This window comes from Pygocentrus nattereri, chromosome 4 (genome assembly GCF_015220715.1).
Source record: "Pygocentrus nattereri isolate fPygNat1 chromosome 4, fPygNat1.pri, whole genome shotgun sequence".
NCBI classification, from domain to species: domain Eukaryota; kingdom Metazoa; phylum Chordata; class Actinopteri; order Characiformes; family Serrasalmidae; genus Pygocentrus; species Pygocentrus nattereri.
In genome coordinates, this window is record NC_051214.1 from 9,374,496 (window position 1) to 9,396,911 (window position 22,416).

At 41.4% G+C, this 22,416-nt stretch overlaps 1 protein-coding gene across 7 annotated transcripts in view; it reads right to left on the reverse strand.

Annotated features, from left to right (window-relative positions):
• epha7 (eph receptor A7) overlaps positions 1-22,416 on the reverse strand; it is a 119,123-nt gene that overhangs the window by 7,175 nt on the left and 89,532 nt on the right. For 2 of the 7 annotated variants that reach the window (XM_037537889.1, XM_017697737.2), the window contains exons 6-13: positions 14,813-14,937; positions 9,295-9,469; positions 8,152-8,260; positions 4,868-4,923; positions 2,148-2,261; positions 1,491-1,676; positions 727-788; positions 71-280 (exon numbers count right to left, since the gene is read on the reverse strand). In XM_037537889.1, the coding sequence (XP_037393786.1) occupies positions 71-280; positions 727-788; positions 1,491-1,676; positions 2,148-2,261; positions 4,868-4,923; positions 8,152-8,260; positions 9,295-9,469; positions 14,813-14,937 (1,037 nt within the window). Of the gene's footprint in view, positions 1-70; positions 281-726; positions 789-1,490; positions 1,677-2,147; positions 2,274-4,867; positions 4,924-8,115; positions 8,261-9,294; positions 9,470-14,812; positions 14,938-22,416 lie in introns of all 7 variants that reach the window. The other 5 variants (XM_037537888.1, XM_037537886.1, XM_017697738.2 and 2 more) reach the window with 3 other exon arrangements.

Below are 22,416 nucleotides of genomic sequence, written 5' to 3' on the forward strand. Positions count from 1 at the left end.
GTATTCTGATGGCATAGTGAGCAGGCTGGGAGGCAGGCAGGCTGAGGCAGCTGAGCTTTAATTGACTCACCGTCGTGGTGTAGACAGCCTCTGGATCATCGTCAATCACTCTGGACAGGCCAAAATCAGACACTTTACATACGAGGTTGCTGTTGACGAGGATATTTCGGGCTGCGAGGTCGCGATGCACGTAGCCCATGTCTGAGAGGTAGCGCATCCCTGCTGCGATGCCGCGGAGCATTCCCACAAGCTGGATCACCGTGAACTGGCCATCGTGTTTCTGTATAAAAACAACACAGCCAGAGGTGAGACAGAGAGTTCCACAGCAGACACAACCCTAGCTTCATCTGGTGTGCAAAGTCCAGTGTGTTTCCTGCCTTCCACCCAATGATAGGCTCCAGCTCCCCCCACAATCCAAAAGAATGAGTGGCTTAGAAAATGTGTGGGAGTGTATGTGGTGTGTAAAGTACTACTTCTTATTATTGCTAATGTCTTTAATAGCCTATAATCTATTTGTTTTTTTCCCTAACATCACATTTTGAATGTAGTGGCTGCAAGTATCTACTCCTTCAGTCTTGTGGATCTTTCATTAGCAATTGTGGATAGAGACTGCTGATGTACAAGAATTGGAGCCTTTAAATGTTAAATCTTGCAGCATTCAAGAAGCCAATTTAAGATAGTGTGTTGAATTCCCAGCGCAAACTGTGTGGGGACGATTATACTTACCCTGAGAAAGGCGTCTAACGAGCCGTTCTCCATATATTCAATTACGATCATGACTGGTTTTCCTGACAAAGAGAAGAACAAACTCCATTAGGCGCAGAGTGGTGAAGATAAACTCCATCCACTTACTGTGTAAAGCAGTAATGAGAGACAATAACTCAATTGGGGCTCTAAAAGGCACCTACATTAAGAGTGCAGAGTGCATTCTTTCTATTTATTTAAGGGGCAGAGAGTGCTTCTTTAACACATCTAGTCAGATTAATAATATCCAAAACAAAGCACATCCACAGCCAGACCATAAAGCTGTCACATGATAGATATTTATGTAGGCGAGGTTTAAACAGCATGGTGGTACTGTTACTCCCTTTGCTTCACAGGAGTTCTCCAGTTCCTTACTTTCACAATTACACATCTTGCATACCCTTTTCATACGGGTAGCTGAATAATTCATGGTAGTTACTGAATAGAGTTTCAACATTTTTCAACCTAATCTCTTTCCATTAGTAGAAAACTACTGCAATTCGTCAGCGCCTGCTTCTAAGTGAGTTTTGGGTCAACAGGTTTTCAGTTAAAGAAAGAAAAAGAAATTACTGTCTGTCTCTAGGCTACAGATTGAATGTTTCTCAGAGTAATAACTGAATAATAAGCCTGCAGGTTATTCTGTTTGCTACTTGTTTCTCTATTCATGAAAGAAGGGCTAAGGAATGAAACAAAGCTCTAGTGTAGGATTGTGCACATCTTAGGACCTTTTGAGTCTGTAAACTGACCTCTAGTGACCACACCCTCCAGATGGACCACATTTGGATGGTCAAACTGTCCCATGATGCTGGCCTCGCACAGGAAGTCTCGTCTTTGCTTTTCTGTGTAGCCCACTTTCAGAGTCTTGATTGCCACGGGCACGTCTCTTTTTCCAGGCAGCTTCAGCCGGCCGCTGCAGACCTCCCCAAACTCACCTATCACAAAGGCAGCCCCCCACAGGCTGAGTTAAACCCTTCAGCACCCCCGTTTAACACCCTTATCTGTATCTTGACTACACAATACATCAGTCTTGCTGGTGACAGGATCCACTATTACATGGTGCCACGCCAATACACGGGGGAATATGACCGCGAGACATAATTGGATACGCCACATTCTGTGTAGACTAACACCCTTACATGGCAATATCTAAGAAGTGATGCAGTAGCAATTCATCAACAATGATGCATCTTTGCGCATTGTAGCCTGAAGAGAAGACATATTAATTACTGTGTGATTTCACCCCCTTACCACCCCCACCCTCCAACCTCCTTTTTTTGCAAAAGGGCTATTAATAACCAGACAGGAGAGATGTGCTGGGGCACTATTGAAGGCGTAAATATTTGGCTGTCATTGTGATGAATGAGCGAGGGGGGTGCGTGAGTGAGGGCGGGAGGAAAACTCACCTGCGCCTATAACCCGCTCAATCTTGATGCAGGACGCATCCAGCTCCTTGGCGAACTGGTGCACGGCCCTGTTGGGATCCTCGTAGGTTTCAGGGTCGATGTAGGTTTTGGTGCCTGGAAATTTAACTGTAGAAAGGTAAGAGGATTACTGTTACGATTAAATATGCATGCCGTGCACACACACAAGCCGTGATGGACAGGCGTGATTAGCTAGGACCGGCCAGATCCGGGGGAAAATGGCTTTGAACGGCTCTCTTGGATGAAACAAGCCAGTGGCAAAAAGGTCTTTCTCATATACACTTTTATTTTCCTCAAAACGGAATTAAAATGCTATTCGTTTTTCCACTTAACCTTCACCAAAAGGAGCTACGGGGGAGGTTAGGAGCGCAGAGGCGCAGAGACAGGCGGAGCTGTCGCTCATTGGCTAATGGCTTTCATAGACCTCATTTGCTGTTCGCATGCTACGAACCCTTCAGCTCAGATTAGACACTGGAGAGCACACATTACAATTCACTGGAGATGACACAGGATTGTACTGGTTAAAACAAATAGTGCCAGCTGTATCTGTAGCAGCCGTGCTCTCAGGATCATGCCTCATGCGTGTCTGTCATCTGATTTAACATGGAAGGAAATGTAAATGCGAGTTTTTATTCAAGGCATCATTATCGGCTAAATGGCATGAAAACATATTAATTCATGTGTTGTGGCTCTCCCAGTGGCTGTTCTGTGCATTTGATTATTACATGTTGCATCGCAATCATGCAAGTTTTGCATATACATTGAGCGTTTTTACATTACTCTCTGTCCAATTAACGTCTTCAACAGACCTCCCTCTCACATACACTAATTACAGTCCTACCTGTCAGCTTCAATACGCTAGCCCATTTAATAAGATGCAAACACTACCAGGCCGCGTCATGCTGTGCTAAAAATGACTAAAACGGACGGCTGCTAACGAGTAATTAAATTACTAATCTGCTGCAGGCATGATGCTTACAAACACAGGGCAGTATAAGATCCCCCTGGCTCTTTCTTAGTGATGTTAGGTCTCCCTGCACGACTTGAAGGTTGAGGTGCTTGGATGTAAGCATGGAATTTTTTTGCCTTTCTCAAAATAAATAAATAAATAAATAAATAAAGGTGTGAAAAAAGTCATTTACAGAAACAGTGTAATATGGAGCCAGGGTGATAAAACAACAAGCAGAACAAAAGGGAAAACTACAGTGATGAAAAGAATTAAGAATGAAAAGAAACTACACAAGAATGTGCAAATACAATTACAGAGTAAACCTGAGACAAAGGTGTAAACCATAAGCTAAGAGAAGAGGCATTGCTTGGGATTTGTATCATTACGATTATACCGACTCTACATTTGTATTGAGGCTGAATATCGATTCAGTACTTTTCCACTTCGCTTTTCCGATGTGAAGCGCCTTGTGGACCTGGCTTGTAACTCACTCACTCACATTTGGCAGGCCGATGATTGTCCACAAGGGAGTAATTTGCCTTAGTTTAGGGGTGCCCAATCCTGGTCCTGCTCATCTACCATCCTGCACAGCTTAGCTTCAAACCAAAACTAACATACCTGTTCAAAGTTTTCATGGGCATCTGATTATGAGAATCAGTGCTAGAACTACCTGCGGTGGAAAATCTCCAAGACCAGGATTGGGCACCCCTGCTTTATCGTGTTCTTGTTAAAAAATTTGCCAATTAGCATTGCTTTATTACTCTGTATAATGGTAGCAAGACTCTTGTATTTATGACATTTATGGGTTTTGATGTAATCAGTAATAATGAATTTTTTACTACAATCCTGAGAGATGTTGTGATTACTTTTAAGCTTTTTTCTTTGTTCAGTGCCAGTCCAAAGAGAGATGGGAGCCTACGTTTCTCATCCTCATACTTCCTATAATTGCTTCGTCCATCCTGACTGTCAGAAGATCTGATAGGACATGTCTTATCAGTGATTTCTCCATGCCACACACACCAACAAATTGGAGCCACACAAAGAGCGTACACCCTATCATGCTACAAGTGCCTTGGTCAACGTCTCATTATTTAGCAGCTGAACGTAAGGGCTTTTGTTAGCTGTGTGTGCCTTTTTTGTAGCAGAGCTGCTTGGCAGGTGCTCAGGATGCAGTAGTAGATGTTAGCATGCTGGCAAGAAGTGCTAGTCAGGTTATGCGGCTACGTGCGAGTGAGCTAGTGGTGCCACCTTGACCCTTTGTTTCCAAATCAGCAGTTTGCCTACAGCGCTGATCATTAGCGGAGTGTGTCTGGGGAGGCCAGCGGCACAGCCATCTCCAGGGGCTTCATTAGAGAGTGTTGAGGGGAAGAAGCTCGTTGGGTGAAGGGCCCAGGAGCAGGGGCTGAGCAGCCCAACCCACAGCGCTACGTTACAGCATAAGACGTTAAAGTCGATCCTTAAATGTTGTGGATTGGAGTGCTCCTTCTATCATATTGAACTGTTTTCAAAAAGGTTGGAGCTGGTGACTAAACTTCATGAGAAAAGACTCAGAAGAAAGGTTTTGTATTTCACAGCCAAAATGTACTTGAAAGTCTCATGGCTGAAGGCAAAGTTGGGTACATCAAATGTGATGCTGTCTCTGCTAGTTTATTCCAATTTGTTTTCCTTGCACCTGCCCTATGGTGAAAGAGATCTGAGAGCGGCTGTATGTTTGTGTGTGTGTGTGCATAAACTAATAGAAGCCGATACTCACATTGAAAGTAGAGCTCTTCGTCTCCTTCCTGGTCTGCCTTACTGTAGCCGCAGTGCCTTCATATAGAAACAAGAAATAGAGAAAGACGCAATCAACAGGTTGTACCAGAACTCAAGGACATGAAGGTTTACAGTGTTTATAGCAGTGTAGAATGAGCCGATTCTACATACATTAATCATAACCAACAATCAATTACGGATTTCTTATCCTAATGTGCAAAGGTCAGAGACCACCCTTCATTTATTTCATTTGCAGTTGAAATGGACACTAAATGGACATTGTTTATTTTTCAGTGGAGAACAGACATAAGACAATCCATTTAGCTAAAGAAGGGGGAAAGAAAATAAGTGAGTATCCAATACTGGAGCTCAAAATTGGTTAACAGATATAGAGAAAAAGAGAGAACTGGCCAGGTAGACCACCACAACTGTACTTGTCAGATAAACAGTACTAGCTTAGAGATGTATGTATGTATGTGGTATTTCACTTTATGGGTTAAATACAGAGATGAAATTTCCCTGTTGTGGGACTAATAAGGGTCTCTTAATCGTGTTTCAGATCTGAAAAGATCCACAGGTGCACCTGTCCGTCCTTCCATTGTGAGATAACCTATCACCTCTGTTGTTCTGGAATTAAGTGTAGCTGTTGCTATTATTGAGAAAGGGAATGGACGAAAAAGGACAAATCAAATAAATAAGCAGCTACTGTTCTCAGAACAGAGGACTACAGCTCAGAGTTTAGATCTCAACAGTACTGAATGTGTTTGGAATTACTTGGATTGACTTGGATCATGCGAATGAGAATGTGCAACCAACAAGGCTGAACTTAGAAAGTGTGGAAAAATATGGACAAAGTTCATGTTTTCAGAAACATCTATCGATCTTTTCAGATCTGAAACAAGACCTCCTGTCTCTCAAAGATGAACCTTGAATTACTGTAAGTTTTGGTGATCTACCATCTCCCATATTCTGTATCTTGTAACCAATTTTAAACTACTGTTTAAGGAACTCACTTATTTTCCTTTTTTATAGATAAAATTAGATTCGCATTATTGTCACTGCAGGTTTGCCTACAGCCTCAGGTGCACCACCTGAATCAATGCTCAAAATATATACATACCTCCTCAGAAATATGTCCTAACCTATACTTAATGTCTACTGGCTTTTCCCTGGAAAATTAACTTGAACTTAAAGGCTGTTTTGACTGCAAGTTAATAATTCGTGGTCTCTGACTTTTGCACAGTACTGCATAGGATGATGTAATGTGCAAAAATGTCTGGAGTCTGGAAAAAAAAAGGTCTCCGGAAAAACATAATCAGTTTATACACACCAGCCATCAAATTTAGGTCTAACCTAAGGTGCCAATCGTTCAATTAGGCATAAATAATACATGGTCTCAGATTTCATGAGCAAATTATGCTGTAAGCGTACACTTTGAACTCGTAGTGGGTAATTGATTATAGCATAGCATTCAGCCAAAGGTAAGCATGCTTAGGAGTGATGGTAGACGGGAATGGTCGGCTGAAGGGAAGCTCAAGTCGGCATGCTTCCTCCAAGCTGTCAGCGTGCTCCAGTGAGAGGGCACATGCAAAGGTGAAAAACTGGGCTGGACAAACACCGGAGTAGCTGGCTAAGCCGTGACTGACAGGTGAGAAAATGTACATGTGGAGAAGATGACGGGAGGTTTGTGCTGACCAGTGCAGAGTTACACACACACACGCACACACACACACACACACACTTATATATGCATACAGGTGTATACACAGTAGTTGAATATGGGTGTAACGATACACAATTGTTTTGAAATTATACGTATTATGTTTTTTGCTCTATGCTAAGATACATTTTCAATACAAAAGTTAAAAAGTAATGTTGACATTTATTTTGCATTTATATTTATATATAAATATACATTTTATATAAAATTTAACTCAGACACATGCTATCCTGAGCTGTTTAGGTTCCAAGGCATACCTATTATTGTGCTGATTTATCTCGGTCACTGTATGTGACACTCATTTTAATAAAATGCCTAATGATAACTGACATTACAGAATGATAACTAGGTAAGTTAGCTTTTCTTAACTATCTGCTGACCGTAGGCTTGATCAGTCGGATTAAACAGGACCGTGCAATTCTCATATTTGTGATTAAAAACATTCCTTGGAATGATAAATATTAATGTACTCATATAAGCACAATCATTTGTATTGTTTTAGTAAAGTTTCCTAAAATATCTTGTGTTAGTTGTACCTTTTAGCTCTAGTGTTAGCTCATCTGAAAGGATAGTTCTGCTGCTCAAAACTTCTTATTAGATATGAATTCCAGCATCCAGGGGCTAAAAGACACCCCTGGTAAACATGGTTTCTAGAATCCTTATTTTCTTTATGTTGGCCAACATTAATATTTTGTCTATTCTCGAGCAACAAGTTTGAGGTTGCAAAACTACAGAATGTGCTAAAAGGTCACTGAAATGTGAAAAATATTACAGTTTGGATCTTCTCTTGCTTATAAAAGTAGTTTGTGACACAAAAGCACACTTAAAAATAGTGTTTTTTCTTTCAGAATACTGTAAAATTTGATGGAAAATACATGTTTTTGAAAAGAAATGGTTAAATGCATATAAATAAACTTAAAACTAAACACTGCTGTTAATTCACACAATTTATCACCTTTATTTCATTGTTATGTTAATGATTATCCCTGTTATTATTATGGTAAAATACTGCAAAATACTGTAAATAGTAATATTGCTAAGAAATTAAATTTTAAAAATTACTTTTATCATGAAGACAACATACTTTTATTTTGTCTTTGTCTAGCTCCCAGACCTTTTACAGTATTTTTTACAGTGTTGCGGACATCTCTTGATTTCTAGCTTCGTGTTCTTTACATAGCAGCAAAAATGCGACAATATTGAGAATTCACATTTAACGGGAAAAGTAGATTAAAAGTTGTTTGTTTGCATTGATGTTAAGGAGCATCGTGACACCTCTACAATACCCTAACAGGAGGAACTTGAGCGTCTTCATAATCCTTATAACTCGTTGTTAAAACAAACAGAAAGGCATGCAAAAGGAGTACACATTTGTTCTTGGTGTGGCCACTGGCAAGACAACGGCACACTCAGCATGCTGATGGGCGGATGATTTCGGGCCAGAGGGAGTGTGCAGGGGAGAAGTCCACGGCTATGGTGGCCTGTGAGGGACAGAAAAGGCAAAGCATGCCAGAGCAGAGGAGACTCACAGGAGCGGAGAGTCAATCGGGCCCGCGAGAGCGTACCTTCTCCCGATGATGAAGCCAAACACCATGAACACCAAGATGATGGTGCCGGCTACCGCCACCACCGCGATGATGATGACCGGGTTCTGCTCGCTTGACACGATCGTGGCTAACATGGACACAAAGAAACACAAACATAGGCACGTATTACACTTTGAAATTCCCAGGTGTAGTATTCAGTAACTACACGGAAAGAAGTCCAAACTCGATAAGTTATTCTAGTTACAGGACTGAAGTCTGGACCTGCCTGCTTTCTTCAGGTGTTTAAGCCTGTGATCAACTAAGATTATGTAAATCCTCTGTATAAACTTGCATTGTCCAAAATCAGCAGAAGGCTTAGGGAGTATCAAACACACTTTTCACCAACTTGCTGAAGGCTCCCTTTATACAATGACATGCTACAGTTAAGCATGTAGGATGAGGCGGAGAGTTGTAACCCCCTTTTCGCCTTCTCTCCGCTCTATTTTAGGGTCTTGCCGAGTGCACGCTTGTACTGTTTCTGAAAATGGGCTTAATAGTCCCCGATGGTAATGTGGTGCCCTTCATTTGAAACAATGACACATTCAGGTTGGATTGTTTCTCGTTTAGGCCGCTTCTCCACCGCTAAAAGACCGCTCGCATTGACAGAGTGCTGAAGGAACAGGATATGCAGCTCCAGCTCACTAAGTTTTACACTGGGACAGCAGTATTTAAAGAGCACATCATGGCAGGGAATTTGACAAGCGTTCAGGCCTTTTATGCAGGGGCTGTGGCTAAGTTCTGCTCAAATACCAACTCCTGCTAAATCTCTAGCAAAAGTGGAAAAAAGGCAGCTAGGCTGGCATCAGCATGTTAAGGCCAGCTTAATTCTATGTTATCTTGGGGCTTATTTTATTGATTTTACCAAAAAGTACCAAAAAGCTGACAAAAATTCCACATTTGAAAGTAAAGCTAAAGCTATAGAAGGACTTTAAGAGCCTCAAGAACATGTCTTAGCTGATCAATTACATTTGAGAAGAAGGAGAAATCGAGTTAATTTGATTGTTTGAGGTATTACTCATCTCCTTCCAGCCCTTGAGGTAAAGAGTATCTAGAACGTGCATCTGTCTGCCTGCTCGCTTTGCTTCTTCAGTGGGTAATAATGATAAAGTCTTTGATCCGTACCAGCGCCTGAAGACTCCTCCTTGGTGGTGACTTCCAGTCTGGGGCCGAACATGCCGTAGCCGGCAGCGGTGAATGCTCGGATCTGAAACACGTATGCCGTGCTGGGCTTCAGATTGTTCACCGTGGCTGATGTGGACTTGGACTTCACTGTTGAGTAGATGCGGTCCTTCTGGTCCTTCACATGAAAAGACATGAGAGAGAGAGAGAGAGAGAGAGAGAGAGAGAGACAATGAGGTTCTGTATTCAAGGCGATGAAAATAAACACTTTTGCCGGTGCTTCATGCCGAGGGAAAGGTCTGAAGGGTTTGTGGAGAAGTGGTTTTGTAAAAAAAAAAAAAAAAAGACAAGCATTCATCCGTTGCTGTGGTAACCGGGAGAAAGCAGCATGTCAAGAGCAGCACTTCGTTTACAATGGCCATATCAGAGGCTCGCACCTCAAGGGGTTTGGATGTGATCTGTCTCTTACTCTCTATCACACATATACATTTTAACACATTGTTAATGGAACGGAAGGGAGCGTTGAAGAAACCTGTGATGTATGATTTAATGAAAAAGTTTAAGTGCCCTGTCAAATGATGTTTTGTTGATTTTCTAAGTAGAGATAAGTTTACACAGCCTCTACAAAGAACATACTTTTAAAAATTTGAATGCACAATTACTTATTATTATAATTTTTTTTTTCAGTGTGTTAAATTCAGCGATCCTGCCTTCAGCCGGATCAGCTGGGACAGTCCCCAGCACCACCACCCCCTGCAACCCAGAAGGGTAAGTGGTTTAAATGATGTGTGTGTGTCTGTTTGTGTGTTAAATTCAGCAAATAAATAGAAATTAAGCACTAACTTGCAGAGAAAATGCCACATTTCAACTGTACAGGACACATTTTTATTATTCACACTTGACTGAGGGTGTTCAAAGGTTTGTGTATGACTGTAGCTGAAACCAAATTTACATGCACAATATACTATCCCATGCAACACTATACTATACTGTAAGTATGGCTGTAAATGTCTTAAAAACAGACTCTTTTTAGGAAGGTTTACCCATTTTCTCTCTAATTTATTCATGGCCAACTTCACCGCCCATGGGCAGGGATCAAACCCCCAAACCACTGGCAACAGAGGCAATGCTAAATGCTTGTACCACTTGGGAGGCCTGCAGTAATACATTCACTTCATTGCAATTCTTTAGGAAACAATTTATGCATCATGGAATCAGAAATGTCACACTGATTAGAATCAAATCTATCTAATTTTTGAAGTCAATTATTCACAATAACAATACACTAAGCTTTTCCATATATGAAAATAGCCTGAGAATTGTATTCTTGGCCAAATAATATTGATTAGAATCAATTACAATAATCTGAAATTGATACAGCTGAACTAACACCTTCAGATTGCTGCACTGTATGCAAAGAGTTAATGATGCTAATTTTCATACTGTACTCCAAAGATGGTCACAGGTCAAACATGAGTTGAGTCTCATTCCTTTAGTAGAAAATTTTAGTTTAGTATGATTTTTGGCGGCAAGAATTTCATTGTTCAAAACTGAACCCATACTGAAAACTTGTCAGGTTTGTCATGGCTCCAAATAACGTGCCTAGGTCGACCCCTGAAAAGCAACCTCGTGGCGTTATCCCTCCTCTACCAAACTTTACAGTTGGCACAGCATATTCAGGCAGGTAACCAAATGCCAGTGATTCATCACTCAACAGAATGTGTTTTCACTGCTCTAGAGTCCAGTGGCAATGTTAGCTTACATCCCCAGAGGTGGCATCCTATGACAGTGCCATCTTTACAGTGACTCAGCTCATCAGTATGACACATTCAGTGTTTGTCTATCAAGACTGCGTGGCTATGTGTTTAATTTTATCCCCCTGTTAGCGAAAAGTCTGGCTGAAATACCTGAACTTAATAATTAGGCGGGGTCTCTATTCTTTTGTCGATATAGTGTATCTCCAGTCTGAGAGACAGAACTGTGTTTGAAAAGAAAGCAGCAAAATAACTTGAAAAAGTTAGTCTGTAGTTTGTTGTGCTCGCTAGCTTCCATAACAGCTAATGGAAAGTTTTAAGGAAACCTGATCTAACTTATTAAACCTACAGCTAAATAAGCTATTGCACTGGCTAGTGTGCTTCCTATCCAAACTCCATGCGAGCCAACGGTTTCAAATTTTTTCACTCCACATTTTCTGCCTGTAGACCTTCATTCTGTCCCTCAGACTGAAGGGCTTTCTATAGTGAAAGGCTCATTATTTGAAACCGTATCAAATCTTTCGCCACTGCAAGCTGCGGGTGAATGATATTGTAATGGCTGCATGACCATAGCAAAACTGACTGGAGGTCAACCACACACGAGTTTGGAAATGAAAGATTTTATTCATTTATTGTGTAGCGGTCCTAATTTAATCAGTTTCGTTTGTGTGTCCTTCTTAGTCTTGAGTCTCGAGTCAGAGTAAAGCCGTGAGCCAGTCATTACGCTATCTGAGTCGGCATCTTTGCTGTAAGTACAAGGTAAGTGATCTGTCTTGAGTTGGCAAAAAGAAAAAAAAAATCAACCAAGCTCCCTCGAACTGAGCACCAGCTTTGTGTTAGGAGTGGAGTCAGGCTTGTCTCTAATTTTCCACCCGGACGGGCTACAGCTGCAGTGGGCTGCCCGGGACATCGCCTGGGAGACTGAAATCCAACAGGCTGATCACCCAGGCCCAGCAAATTCCCTGTTTTTGAGTGAGTGCGCTGGGCTTTTGCGCTCATGCTTAGCTAGCTGGCTTGTATGAGTGTGAGTTAAGACACTACGGAGCTTGATAAAGGATAAGAAGGCACATGCCTTGCCTGCTAATGCTGCCTGGGCGGATAAGGGCTGGGTGTATGTTTAGGTGTTGTTTATATCTGCTAATGAATGCTTTACTGTGTGCATGTACTTCAGTGCATGGGGAGGTGTTGTTTAGGAGCTGAGGCGGAACAGCATATGTACTGTAGCGATTGGGAGCAGCGAGAGAGAGCGTATGTGTGTGTGGGACTGAAACATTCTACAGTGTGAAGGACTTCTGACTAATTAAAATCTCCTGAGTGTCTTATTCATTATTGTAATTATGGGGGAAAGATGTGCTCCTGACAGACCTGAGGGTTCGCCTCCATACTGCAGACAGAGCGAATGCAAATAGTGTGGAGAAAGAGGAGAGGAATGCTAGCTAGGAGAAAGATAGAATGCATGAGAACTGGGTTGACGAAAGGTGGATAATTGCTAGTGCTGGGTGGTGTGGTATTAAAATCTAACACAGATATTATCCAAATAGATAATGGCATTATTGTTTGTGATGACATTCCATCTTGCATTTCCTAAGTACTCCATGCTGGAAGATTACAAACACTTTTTTGGACTTTTGGCTGCTGGAGATGTTGTTTATGATAGTTTTACAATAAGCTTTCAGCCTAAATAATGTTTTTGAAAAATATTCAAGGCTGAGTCGGACATGCAAAGGCATTATAAGGCAAAATAGTCTCGACTGAAAGCTTATTTTTTTGGTTTGCCACCGTTTTACCATTATCAGTACTACATACCAAAATACTAACTTTACAGGAGAGAGCAACAGCACTCTTACTTTTCCATGTATGTCAATGTAAAGAGATTTCATTCTAAGTGATTTTAGAGCATTTCTATTGGTCCAGGCATCATAAACATTTAAAATAATGTAAACTACAGCTGGTGTGTTAAAATTATGTAGAAAACTAAAACTCAACGAATATGGAGATACATGGTTTTCTGTGCACGGTGACAATATACAAACTCAGAAGATTCAGCTTCACTGGTTATTCTGAATAAAGTGTTGAACTCACTGGGCCTTGTTCACCAACACCTTCTTAAGTTTTTTCTTAATTTCGATCTTAAGAAAGCTCTTCAGAATCTACTTCAGATTCTTGACGTGTTCCTAAACTGCAGAATTGATCGCATCTTTGTGCTCTTGAATGTGTGTCAATTCTGTTTTTGCTCTTATAAACAAATCCCATGTACGAAAACTTTGGTGAATGTCAGAATCTTCATGCAAACTGTGTAAAAAGTTTGATGTAAGAACACATTTCAGTCTCACTTTATTTGGATAGTCTACTACAGCCCCCTATAGATTACCTACAGATGTTCAAATTGTTAACAAACTAACCGTTGAAACTTAAATGATTCTAAACAGTGGTGGGGTTGGGGTTAAGATTTGGACCAGGGTTAGGATTAAGGCCAGGGTGAGGATTGGGTTTAGGTTTTGGGTTGAGGTAAAGGTGAGGGTTAGGATTAGAGGCAGGTTTAGAGTTAAAGAAAATTACGGTCTAGTAGATATTTAGTTGAATGTGACTTGAAAGTAAATTAGGTATCTACAAAGTATCTGAAGTGGACTTCGAGATTTCTTGGGAACGGTTGGTGAATGAGGCCCATTGTTCCTTCTACATTCTATTCACTTCAACCCTTCTGAATTGCCTTGTTTATACCCCAACATCACCCTTTAGCATGACAGAAACACCAGAAAAAAAAGAAATGTTTGTGTTTTAACTAAAACAATCCGAAGCACCCAGCGAATGGTAAACATTGCATTTATCCTCTTCATATCTAACAACTACATTTAGTATAATAAAGAAGAAATGCCAGAGAATTGTGCACTTTTTATGAAGAGAACCAATGAAAAATTTCACAAATAAGACAACTGAGAGGTGATAAACAGAACTTAAAAGTGCAAATCATTCTAAAAATATATTATTTATGATGGTTAGTTTTTGTTAACCCCTTAAAATCAAAGGGTTAATATTCAGGGACTTCAATGCAAACTAATGGAGCTATTCTTAGCTTATAGAAGTGCATAATAAAACATTTTTGAAATAAGAGAGTTTGATGTAGTATGTTAACACTGATCAAGTTTTAAAACGCACTATATAAGCTGCAGTCCATGCAGTCCATATATGGAACCTAAGCTGCAATCAAACCATTTATATCTATCCACCTATTCAGCGTACAGCAGCTTAGCCTGCCCACTCATGCAGGGCAGCCATTTACATAGATACAATAACAAAAACGGCTTGTTTAATTGCTACAGGGTTAAAGAGAGGTTAGAAAATGTTTTTTGGTGAAAAAATAGAAAAACAGGAAACATTTAGAATATGGAACCTTTAAAAAAAAGTGAGCATTATAAGAACCTCAAATAACATCAGTCAGGAAAGCAACGTTTATCTAAAATGTAATGTCAAATATCAGCCGATCTTATCGGTTATCTGAGTTTTCATGCTGGCGTCGGTCTCGTATCTGCCGCCTGATTTTCACATCGGGCAGATCCCACTACATATCCCCCAGCACCTGCACCCATGTAGTCTCCTATGCAAATACACAGGAGTTCCATGTTTTTCAGGCCCTCACACCTACGCTGACACCACACTCGTTCTTCCTCGCAGGCTTTCTCATTGCTTTTCCCCTTGCCTGTCTATCTCCCTCTCTCTCACTGGCTTTAATAGACACTGCTGTGGAGGAAGCATCGCAGTGGGCTCACCTTCTCATAGTACTTGATCTCATATTCGGTGATGACTCCATTGGGCTGCTCTGGTTCTTGCCACGACAGCTGGATACTGTGCTCCTGCACTCGTTCTTTTATCACCTCACTGACCTGAGATGGAGCTGGTGGGGAGAAAAGACAAAGCGAGAGAGAGAGAGAGAGAGAGAGAGAGAGAGAATGATGGGCTCTGTGAAGCTGTAGCATATTCCCAGCTAGGTAAAACATGATGCCATACTGATGCCACTACTTTTAAAGGAACAGTTTAGTGGAAAAATCAAATGTACACAGTTTCCCTCTTACCCCAGGAAGCCAAGACATGTTTGATTGATGTCTGATGACTGGTTCTTTAGTTTTGCACTAGACCTATGAGGCTTGGTGTGAAAAGGTTTGTTCTAGAGAATCTTACTGAGTCAGAACTGTTTCCAGTGGTGGCGACAGGAACCAGACATCAGAAGAGTTTAATGCTTCTGAAAGTAAAAGCTCCCTCACAGAAAGTCTGGTTAAGAATATGCTGCCTAATGTCTTGGCCCATTTGTGTAGGTAGGTAGGTTGGTAGATAGATAGATTGACAGACTGAATGATTGACAACGTAGATTTTTTGAATTCCTCCCACAATTGAAGATGTAGTAGCATTCTGTATGTCCACCTTTGGCTTTAATGACAGTGTGCACTCACGCTGGACGCGGAGAAAGCCTCTGAGAGTGGTCTGAAGAGGATAAGACTGACCTTTTTGTACAAAGGCCTCAACATGGTCACAAACTTGCTAAGATCTGAATAGTGCCCTACACAGTGCAGAATCTTGAATATGTCTTAATTTTACTTGCCGTAACCTTTCGTTCTTTTACATTTTTCCAAATTCTAAAACTTGCTCTCGTCTGTTTCCCGGTTTTAATGAAGAAAAAAAAGAAGACCAAGTTTTCCAACGTGGCCTCCAACTGTTGGGCTCCACCATGTTTGTGTTGTAGCCATCGCAAAACTAGTTCCCACTACAAATGTTAAGAAATCAGTCGGCAAGTTTCTCTATATAGACAACGCATTACATCACGCCACTCTGAGCGACTTTGTAGAATTCCCATTCGCAGGTAGACTAATGCGGTTCACATACAATCTATTAAAATGGACAAATGTAACCACCAAACATGTCATGGTTCGGTCCGATTGACTACATTTGCTCAGTTGAAAATTGTGTTAATTAGATTTCCTTGCAAACTATTCTTTAACACACACACACACAAGCCCCTCTCGGCTCCTCTCAGTAACCCCCTCCCCCTGCCCCACTCTGATGAATATTCACATGGCGGCTCCTAAATGTTTACACCTCATAATGGAAATTTCAATTAGAGAGCAAACAGAGGAAGACGGCCTTATCCGAGGAAAACTGCAATGTCTGCCTTATGAATGACAATTAAGTCAAATTAATTCCAGCGACGCGGGGCGGAAGTGCCTCTCTCATTCTGCCCGAGACGACTGAGTCACTCAGAGAGGCTTTTTACGCCGCTGTACCTGAAACCTCAGCACACACGCGCACTCTCTTCCCAAAGCTCCAATTAACCGCCTGCACTCAACATCGCCTCTCTTACCATCCTTCGCCTTTCTGCCTGTCTTTTTTCTTCTCAAACCGCCTGTTTATCGCACGGTTATTAGCCACGTTTGATGTCCTTTACAAAACTGAAATGCTAACCACACATCGCTGAGTGACTGGGATATGATTCAGCATCACGATAACCCTTGGTACTTGGAATTTTATATCATTATTCCAAACAGAGTAGGCTTGCTTTGGAAAACAACTTCATGAATAATTCAACCGCAAAAAAAAAAAAAACCTAACAACCTAAAAAATCTTCTTTCCTTGCACCCCTGAAATGGCATTGTTGAAGTGACCTTTGGTTGGCCACCATTAAAGAGAGTGGATAGCGATTCAGCGCTGCTGGTGATCTCAGCAATGAGCCACAAGAATAAGAGATTTTAAAAAGTGCTATCTCATGAAGGTACAGCTCAGTGGCTACCCAGCCCTCGTCCTGGAGATCTACCTGCATAGTGTAGTTCCAACCACAGTCTGCCAGCCCTGCTCGGGTCCAACTTCTTCAGAAGTCTCTGCTTGGCTCATTCAGGTGCATTAGTGTTAGATAATTGGGGGCAGCACGTTAGACAGGACGTGTAATATGGTGTTCACACAATCAGGACTGTAGTGTTCAATGATCATTCAATAATGTAGAAACTGTTGTTGGACTGTTGGAATATGTTTTAGCGCCTTGTTTCTCATACAGTGTAGTACAGTCTCAGTGGGATGGGATGTTTGAAATGTGTTGAGGGCCACAAATAAGGAACAGTGAACAAGTAGACAGGTGTGTAACAATTTATAAAATTCACAATTTCAATAAGATACAGGCTTGATTAGTCACTTTTTTTGGCACAGGAAAAAAAAGGCTTGGTTGTAAAAGTGCCTTATGCTAATATATTGATATTTCCATTTTCAGCTTATTAGAGACATTCATATTATACACTCACCGGCCACTTTATTAGGTAATAAACCTGTTCAATTGCTTGTTAACACAAATAGCCAATCAGCCAATCACATGGCCTCAACTCAATGCATTTAGGCATGTAGAGGTGGTCAAGACAACGTGCTGAAGTGCAGGCCGAGCATCAGAACGGGGAAGAAACGGGATTTAAGGGACTTTGAACGTGGCGTGGTTGTTGGTGTCAGACGGGCTGGTCTGAGTATTTCAGAAACTGCTGATCTACTGGGATTTTCACACACAACCATCTCTAGGGTTTACAGAGAACGGTCAGAAAAAGAGGAAATATCCAGTGAGCGGTCAGTTGTATGGATGAAAATGCCTTGTTGATGTGAGAGGTCAGCGGAGACTGGGCAGAGTGGTTGGAGATGATAGAAAGGCAACAGGACCTCAAATAACCAACCAAAATCTCTGAGGAACGTTTCCAACACCTTGTTGAAAGTATGCCACGAAGAATTAAAGCAGTTCTGAAGGCAAAAGGGGGTCCAACCTTTTATTAGCAAGGTGCACTTAATGAAGTGGCCGGTGAGCGTATATGTGTATAATATATATATATATATATACACATACATGAAAATGCCTGTTGTCCTTTCTATTGTGCTTAAACTTTATGAAGGATGGAGCAAAAGAAATGTCCCAAATGTTTTTGGTAAAAATTCTGGTTCCATTGACTTACATTAAAACTAAAGTAGGTTTTTTCCTTCTAATGTAAAGTTACAATTTTGGCATGTTGGATGGATTATATATATATATATATATATATATGATATAAGCAAATACATTTTCATTAATTATTCAGAATTAAATAAATGTGTTTTGGTTAGTCAAAAACAATCAGCTAGTGAAACCAGTTAAAATGCCTATCCCTAACCATGTGAGAAAAGTGTTGACATCTCCGTGTCACGATCTCTGACCCTTTGAGGGGTAAGGAGCTGGGGTGGTGACCTTGTTGGAACTGGCCTTTTGTTCTGCGCTGACCCGTATATAATGGGAGGCTGCGGATTGGGTTCTGATTAGGGCTGCCTGGGCGGCTGACACTAATGCAGACGACAGCTAGAGCTTCCAGACCGCACAAGTCAAACTCTGTTTTGACATGTCTCATGTAATCCAACTCAAACAGTGTAACTGCACTAACCCATAGCGAACAGCCACACTCACACACATACGCACTCCCAGCACACTCTACCTACTCTCCTCAGTCTCACTGCTCCACAGAAACATCCACCATCTGCACTGAAAGAAAACTGTTCTTCAGTAAACAGTTCAGTTCAAATTTATATTTACAACCAGGCGTTGTCACAAAGCGGCTTGGTGAATAGCGAGTGACTAATGAGTACACGGCAATGAACAATGTATTAAGAAATGAAGTGAGCTTAATCATTAGACAGACTAACCAGTGAATAACAATGAGTAATGTTAGAGGCCTGTTTGTGGTTATACTGAAAGAATGAGAATGACGGGGGGATTCTGTATAACTGTTGAGACGTAAACAGAGTCATTTAGGGTGGCTTGATGTGAAATGACTCACTGTAGAGAAACTTGAAGCCTGGATTTCTTTGGAACCAGGGGTTGCCAACTGAAATATAACCATTTTATTTGCAAACTTGCTGTTGTGGAATCAAAACCTCGTACCTCCAAAATGGGGACTTTACAGGAGAAGGAAAAAAAATACTTTAAATGTAAATTAATGGAACCAGACTTTTTTCAAAGTAATTTTGGGTCATTTATTTTGCTCCATTCATCATGAAATTTAAACACAATGTAAAGGGCGACAGGTCATTTCAAATGATATCAAAAACTGAAAAACGTCTAAAATGGAGATGAGAGGTTTTGTCCCGACAACAGAGATATGTAATATTGATTGAAGATGGTGATGATTTGAAAAAAAGAGAAAAGAAATATTTTGGGCTGAAACATCTCAAAACTACTGTATAACAACGTCTCAGACGTCTAGTAACATGTTCATGGCGACTGCATGTGTTAACCTTCTATGAGGCAGCTTAACAAGGCATCAACCTCTTAGGACGTCTGGTTCCTATCACCACCACTGTGAACAATTCTGACTCCTTTTCTCTAGAACACATCAAACCGCTCCGAACAACTTAAACCATTTATTTACACCAACATCTTTGGAACATCAGTGGGATCCCCCATTTAAGACAGCCCAGTTTCTGAGCCAATCAGATCCATTTAAACACATAATCCAAGCTGCCGCTTTGACTCCGCTACCGCCCAAGGCGCCGCAAGATTGTACATCTGCGATTCTTTCATTCTTTTTTTCACCCCCTCGTCGTTCCATCCAAATTCATCTTATGCAGCAAGTGTCAATTACCCACGAGGACCGGGCCTATGGTGACGAGGGGATGGGGTGTAGAGGGGGGGATGCAATTTAAAATGACACTTGTACAGTTGAGAAGGCTCGTACTGGAGTAATTGGATATTTTACCCCCTTCACTGTTTGTCTGTCACTTCTCCGGCGGCCTGTATGAAAGGCTAAAAGGCCTGTTTCTGAACGCTTGTCTCTTTACCATGGAGCTAGAGGATGTAATGAAAGGCCAGGTTATTACTAAAGCACATGTCCTGGACATGCACACAGAAAACCTTCATGATTTTATTCTCGCTCTAATCAAACCTGTTGGTGGAGGGGTCCAACTTAGCCCTGCCTGCTGCTCTTCGGTGGAGCTGCTGTGGCAGCAAAGCATGAAGGATAAGACAAGGGCTCCTGGAACTGAACCATGTGTCTCCTTCACTCTGCTCTAAAAGCGCAGCGGCCTGCATCGCTCTGGCTCCGAGGACGCCCAAAGAGCAGCGCCAGATGTTACGCTGAGGATATTACAAAGCACAGCCAGTAAGCAGGGCTGGCTTCTCATACGTGCTGTAAGCCTAGTCTTAGACTAAATTGCAGTGCCAATGGTTAACTTCCATTGGAAATTTTTTTTGGTTTAGGATTAGGTTTAATCTGGCTCTGGGAAACTGGCCCATAAATGCCACTCAGCCCTCAGCTGTTCAGGACATTGACTAAAGCCTGTTAGATGCACAAAGCTTCTGTGTTTTCACTGCTACTTTCTGATAGACAGTATCACATTCCAGTCAAACAATGACACCAAGATCAGACTCACTCAGATTTGTTTACAATGGTGGTGATGGGAACCACGGGTTGCGATGTTTACGATGTAAATGTGGCCATTTTGTTTACTAATACAAAATGTTGATAATGTCAAAATAGCAGTAAATCTAGAAAAAAAATCGATTTACATATCGCTGCTGTCATAACAAGGATGCAGAAAAACGTTCTTCACTTTGAATGGAAGTTAACGAAGAAGTATTATTTTAATTCAATTCATTTTGGACCATTTCTGTGCGTCCAATTACCACAAAATTGTGACCCAATATAAAGGGAAACTGGCTTTTTTCAAACAATGTCAAAAAATGAAAAATGACAACAAAAAAAAAAAATCAATAAAACCTTTTCGTAAAACACTCCCAGGCATCAGGCAAAGCATTCAGAACCGTTTCGTAATAGTTTTCTTTGAGGTATCTATAAGATGCATTAAATGCTTTGGGCATCTAGTTCCGATCACCACCACTGTGGACAAGTCTGATGCAACAACACACTCTGAATGACTTTTCTTACACCTGAACAAGATGATTACACAAATCTAACTTCTTTTGCACGGAAGCTCTGTGGACAATATAGCTAAATATCAGTGCAAGCTTATACCCCATCAAACAGCATCAGACACACTGCATAAATCATCATATATGTGCCTCATGTGTCAAGTTGTTAAGCAATGTCATCTAAGCTTGCTTAAGTGGTCTCTCACAGCCTAAGTCTTTGACTTAGTAAATAGTAAGTTTACAGGAGAAGACACACCATTTCTTAAACTTTAATGTAATGCTGATGTACAGAGATCATATCTCAAATGACTTTAAAGCATTCCTGTTGGTTCAAAAAGTGTAGGCATAGAGTTCAAATAAAAACAAACAAAAATGGATATTTTCTGTTTATTTCTGGGCAGCGATGTTAAACAACAATGGACAAAAGAAAGTCTCACAGCTAAAAACAGCAGCTGAGCTTTGTTCATGTCCATTGTTTTTAGAAATAACGGTGTCAGAAACAAGCCTATAAGCGCCAAGCATGTCTTGATCTAAACAATGGGTTACTGGAAAAAAACTTTTCACATTATTCCTTCAAGAAAGCTCATCATGGAAAAGATGGCATCCCTTTCTCAGTGCAGAAGCCGTGAGCAGTATCGGGCTCCATCATTACACCGGGGCTCGGCGGTCCCGGGACCCCTCCGCTGAGACCCGGCCGGGGTAATTGTGAATCGAGCGCAGTGACAGCCTTCATATCGACTGAGAGACAGAGGAATGAACACTAATATGCGATGGCATCTCTCTCTCTCCTCTCTTGCTGTTGCTCTTTCTCTCTCTCTCCCTCTCTCTCTCCCCTGTGGTGTATTTAACCAGCACCCTGTAACAGCCATTAATGACATACTTAACATCAGAGTGAGTCAACCCTCTCTCTCTCTCTCGCTCTCTCTCTCTCTTTTAACACACCGGAGGGGCCCTGTGTAGCAGAAAATCGTGTAATTGCCCTGCCTGTCTTGCCGACACTGTTTTGGGATGGGGCGCGCTTCGGCGTGCGCCGCCTGGCCGATATTAAAGCAGGTATTAGTGACCTTCCGCAGCCTCCTCGCGCTCGAGCTAATTCGGGCGGAAGCTGGCCTCCATCATATCCTGCATTAGAATACATTAGAGCTACATTATGCATGGGAGCTTTTTAATATCCTCTGCTTTCTCCTCTCCTTCTGTCTCTCTACCTCTCTGTCTACGTGCCCGTGTCTCTCTCTTTCTCTCCTCTTGTTCACCCTCCGCCCCCCCATGCTACCTACAGCAATGGAAACAGAAGGGAAATGTCACTTCATTACAAAACCTCCAGCGTACTTTTCCTCTCTTCTCTTCTGCTTGGCTTAGATGAAGATGGAGTATAGCGTATAAGCTCATTTCTTTCAATTAGAAACCTATTCAAGTCGAGACCGCAAACCCCACACCCACCAATTTCTCACTCTCCCTTCTTAT